Source organism: Xenopus tropicalis, chromosome 3 (genome assembly GCF_000004195.4).
Source record: "Xenopus tropicalis strain Nigerian chromosome 3, UCB_Xtro_10.0, whole genome shotgun sequence".
Taxonomy (NCBI): Eukaryota; Metazoa; Chordata; class Amphibia; order Anura; family Pipidae; genus Xenopus; species Xenopus tropicalis.
In genome coordinates this window covers 153,139,663-153,145,141 of record NC_030679.2, presented here as the reverse complement: position 1 = coordinate 153,145,141, position 5,479 = coordinate 153,139,663, and the positions used below count along the sequence as shown (strand labels likewise).

Sequence of the window (5,479 nt, the reverse complement as noted above, 5' to 3'; positions counted from 1 at the left end):
ATACAGGAACTCAGTTACCTATACGTAGCCCTGCTTACCGAGTGGCCGAAGCAGTTCGGCCAGAGATGAAAAGTCAGATAGATGAGATGTTGGCCTTTGGGGTTATTACTCCCTCCCATAGCCCATGGGCTTCACCAGTGGTGCTGGTGCCCAAGAAAGATGGTAGTACCCGATTCTGTGTGGACTATAGACGACTTAATGATGTGACCACCACTGATGCTTACCCAATGCCCAGGGTAGATGAGCTCTTAGACCGGCTGGGAAATGCAAAATATTTGACTACCCTGGCAGATTCCCCTTGCCCCTAGTGCCCAGGAAAAGTCAGCCTTCCTCACCCCCTTTGGTTTATATCAATTTACGGTAATGCCCTTTGGTATGAGAAACGCGCCCGCAACTTTCCAACGCCTGGTGAACAGGCTGCTGGAGGGAATGCAGGACTTTGCTCAGGCCTATCTGGATGACATAGCTGTCTTTAGCCAGACTTGGGAGGAGCATCTCCAGCACCTCCAGCGAGTTTTTGCTCAAATTCAGGATGCTGGGCTTACCCTTAAGCCAGAAAAGTGCCACTTAGCCATGGCCGAGGTACAATACTTGGGACATAGAGTTGGGGGTGGACAGCTTCGCCCTGATCCTGCTAAAGTTGAGGCAATTTGTCAGTGGCCTATACCCAAAACTCAAAAACAGGTATTAGCCTTCTTAGGAACTTCAGGTTATTATCGGAAATTTATCCCTAACTATAGTACTGTTGCCAAACCCTTGACAGACCTGACAAGTCGCCAACGTTCTCGAACCATTGTGTGGACCCCAGAATGTGAGTCAGCCATGAACGCTCTAAAGCAAGCTCTGGCTAGTTCCCCTGTGCTGGCGGCCCCAGATTTCTCCCGGCGCTTCATTTTGCAGACTGATGCTTCCAATTTTGGCCTTGGAGCAGTACTTTCCCAAGTTAATACCTATGGTGAGGAGCACCCCGTTGCCTACCTGAGCAGGAAACTGTTACCCCGAGAGGCTGCCTATGCCACCATTGAAAAGGAGTGCCTGGCAATTGTATGGGCTTTACAAAAACTGCAGCCCTATCTGTATGGCAGAGAATTCACTGTTGTGACAGATCACAACCCCCTCAGTTGGTTACAGAGGGTCTCAGGAGACAATGGGAAACTTCTAAGATGGAGCCTCCTGCTTCAACAGTATAACTTCACCATTCAACACCGAAAGGGAAAAGAGCATCACAATGCAGATGGACTCTCACGCCAGGAGGACTAACCGACCAGCGGTGGTTCCTGAGGCCCTCCCTAATAAAGGGGAGCCCCAGGGAAACCACCTGCGCCAGGGGGGAGAAGTGTGACCAAAAACCCTTATACTGGCCCCATGTTTAGCCAGTGCATGATCTAGCCAAGATGGTGGCAGCCCATTGTTCTGTTTTCCCGCCGAAAGGGTTTTAAACAAAGAAGCTCCCAGAAGTCCCCTCCAGAGGAGCTGGGCATGTCCCTCCTAGGTTAAACCCCTCCCCTAATGATGCTGCAGGGGACCCTGCCAATTGGAGCTGCTAGGGTTGGGTTAAGCAGAAGCAGGGTCAGCCTCCTAACCAATCAATCCTAGGGGGTGTGGAAAAGAGGGGAGGTACCAGCAGCAGGGTAGAAAACCCAGAGGTTGTGGGTGGAGAAGGAGCTTTTTGTTGATCTGGGTGTAACCTCGCTACGGCAGGACACCCTCCCCTGCAGTTCCTTGGGATCCATCCTAGCTCAGGCAGGAAGATTCCCTCCAACTGGATTACCCTAACCCCTGTGGAAGGACTGTTTGCCCCTGGAACCAAGGTAGTGTGTTTCTGTGGAACTACCCAAAAAGGAACTTTGCTTATTCCCATTGGAACTGCCTGGGGAGGCTACCCAGGTAATTGTGACTGTCTGGGTGGGACACCTTTGTGTATTGGGGGTTGGGCTGGGAGACTCGGCCTTTGTTCCCTGGAGACTGTGCAGAGGGGGGTTGCCCTGAAGACTCCCTGTAGGAGGATTGATGTGATTGGGACTTGTGGACCTTCCATGCGTATTGCCCTTTCCCTGTTTATCTACGTTTGGTTGTAATAAACCCCTGTGAAACAACCCCTGTGGCACGTGTGGTATTTCCCTGATTGTGCTAGCGGCTCATACGTCATACGTTGTGTGACACCGCCCATCAGTCACTCCCTGTAGGCCAGAGGGCAAGCAGCGCAGATGCGGCCGGAGAGAAGTGATGACAAACAGGGAGGTTATTTCTAAGCCTTCACTGCCCAGTCAGGGTGGGACTTATGTTGAGAGCTAAGTATAATTATGGGTCCCCATCAATAAGAATATCTATTCACAGGTAAGATTTGATATCATATTAATAATAATATTGCTAAGAAAGCTTCTTTGCTAGACAGATATTAATGTATAAAACACAGTGCCCTGAATACATACATATATAGAAGGAAATAATGTCAGACCCAAGATAGCAATTTCTTACAGTTATTACTATTTGCTACAGTTGACCACTCCCTCCTGATGCCAATTCTGTATTCGCTTGATTAAGATTTATTTTTGGATCTTCTCCTTCACCTCTTTGTCTTTTTCCTACGCTTCTGACTGGGATGAGACTCCGGGGCCCAATACCTTTTAATCTGAATTTCTGAAGGAATAGGATCATCATCCTGAATAGATACAATTTCATCTGTGCCATTGGGGTAATTACCTCCTCCACTATGTTTCTGGGTGTTACCTGAAGGCCTTTACGGCTTCCATTCTCCTGCCCTGTGTCCATTTCCTACCCACCCTTACTGCTCCCAGAATCATCTTCTGCCCAACTATCAGATTCTACAGCAAGAGATTAACCTGCATCACTTCCATAGGAATACCATCCTGCTCAGCCTGTTTTCCCTCTTTCTACCCCTCCATTGCCATTTTTGAAGCTCATCATGTTTTTCCAATGTATCCCCTCGAGATTTTTGACTGTTCAAGAGATAAAATTTATTTGACAGGCCAATTTGCCCTAGTAGGAAGGCTTAGATGTTTTAAGCAGTTGCTTCTCAGGATTTCTCTTCCTTTTACTGACTCCCACCCACTCATGACTATCAAAGAGGCAGAGGATTGTTGAAGGTTCTTTGGAGTGACAGAACTAGTTTTTGAAAGTTGGGCCTTCAAACTTCAAAAAAGAGAAAGGACTGGATGGTTCAGCAGCCAATGACGGCTGGCTTACAAACTGCTGGCAATATGAGCCTTGGGCTGGGGGCTACCATTCATGAGGTGTTTCCCTAATCTCCTCCAACATGTCCTCAGCCATCATCTTCTCCAAATTAGGGCAACTCTCCCTGATATTATGGAAAGCTTCAGGGCAAGCCCAAGAATCCACACAGATTTCACTTAATATCCTGATAGTCACATCCTTACAGTTACCCCCTTTGTGATCGCTGTCACTACAAAGGGAACATCTCACCCTCAGGTGGGACATTGTTATTTTTGAACAAAACAGCTACATTTTTATTCAAGCCTGAAATCACCTTAACGTTATCTCACAGACCTGTAACTGTAAGTATTTATAATCTCTCCCAAAGAACTGAAGCTTTGAGGTTATGAAAACAATGTTGTATTCCAACTTAGAGTCATAATGCAGACTCGTACATCTGCTGGGTTTAGGGTGACTTGTTTTAACAGAGCTCTTCACCTATAACAGCCCAACTAGGCACTGAATTCCTTTCACCTCCCATTTGGGCATATTCTCCAGACAATGAATGAGAAGAACCAGACGTGGGTCAGTGAGATTGTTCTCTTGGGATTTCAGAATCTCCACAACTTCAAGGTTCCCCTGTTCTCTCTGTTCCTTCTGATTTACATTCTGACAGTTTGGGAGAACGTCCTCATCATAGTGTTGGTGGCCTTCAGCCGGAACCTCCACTCCCCCATGTACTTCTTTCTCCAGCAGCTGTCCCTCACTGACCTACTGGGGTCCTCAGATATTGGTCCCACCCTGCTCCAAACTGTAATAAATAATGGAGCTACAATGTCTTTTTATGGCTGTTTAACACAACTCTATTTTTGGGGTTGTTCAGGAATTTTTGAGTGTTTGCTCCTAGCAGTAATGGCCTATGACAGATACGTGGCCATCTGCATCCCCCTGAGATACACTTCTATCATGACCCACAGGGTTTGTACTAAATTAGTTGTCATTCCATGGGCTCTTGGCTTTGGCATCTCAGTGATCACAGTGAAACTCACAGGGACACTAGAGGTCTGTGACCAAAATACCATTAATCACTTTTTCTGTGATGTTTTCCCTCTTGTAGAACTTTCCTGCTCAGACACATTCTCACTGCAAATAGAAGCATTCTTTCTATTTGTCCCCATAATTGTTTTCCCAGTTGTAGTCATAATTGTATCATATATGTGTATTGCCCATGCAATCCTAAAGATAGTGTCCCATACCGGGAGGCAAAAAGCCTTCTCCACCTGCAGCTCCCACTTGGCCGTGGTCTCCATGTTTTATGGGACTATAATTGCTATTTATGTGGTTCCCCCAAGAAAAGATTTACAGACCATAAGTAAAGTTCTCTCTCTGTTATACACTGTAGGGACCCCATTGGTTAACCCACTGATTTACAGCTTGAGAAATAAAGACCTAAATATTGCCCTTAAAAACCTCAAAGTTAATTGAATAAAGCTAGAAAGGTAGAAATTATGATGTTTCTCAAGTATTTCTGTAACATAAACAGTAAATTGAGTTTTGGTAGATAAAATCAATATATCAATTACAAAGTTTCCCATCATACCTATGTAGGGATCCATAGGGTTAACTTGCCCCTATGGCTTTAAATCCTACAACTTCCTTAGTCTGTGCTGTTACTGGGCAAAGGCCCATGTATCAGTTCAGAGATACCTTATTGGTTTATAGGTTCTCAACCCTTTGCACTCCTATATAGTGTTTGGCAAAGGGGTGAGGCTTCCTCTTTGGCTGCCTCTGTGTCTCAGGTGGGCCTGGGATCAACAGGGCCCCAGTAAAGCAATTCCTACCCTAGAGTACCCATCTACACTCGACCCCCGTGAATGAGGTCTCTAGGAGAGTGAGATAGAGAGGGAAGGAAGCAAGAGCAGTTTTGGCTCCACCAAGGAAAGTAGCAGGAAGTACCTTCCATACAGGCACTGTTGTCTCAGCATAGGGCCACGGTTAAGACATAGGAGAGAGGCAGTACCTAACCTGATCCAAGGTTGCTGTGGGACCCTGAAGGCTAGAGGTATTCATCCTGAGGAGTGTGGTATACATTCTGACTGTTCCAAAGGGTGGGCAAATTTACCAGGTGGCACTGACCCTGCCCAGACTCAAGAGGAGTTGGGAGGAACAAGTGTGCACCCTCTCTGTGCTGTCCTCTCTCTAAACTGGTACCCCAAGCCTTTAGAGCTGCTCGGCCAAGAGAAACTTGCAGGGAGGTTCCAGAGAAGACATCTCAGATAATGAAGCTTCTAGAGCTTCTCATTCC

At 46.6% G+C, this 5,479-nt stretch overlaps 1 protein-coding gene across 1 annotated transcript; it reads left to right on the top strand.

Annotated features, from left to right (window-relative positions):
• The first annotated feature begins 3,735 nt into the window (after window positions 1–3,735).
• On the top strand, window positions 3,736–4,659 carry LOC105945570 (olfactory receptor 11L1-like). The gene has a single exon (XM_012953941.2). The coding sequence runs from the start codon at window positions 3,736–3,738 to the stop codon at window positions 4,657–4,659; it is 924 nt and encodes a 307-aa protein (XP_012809395.1).
• Window positions 4,660–5,479: the final 820 nt, after the last annotated feature.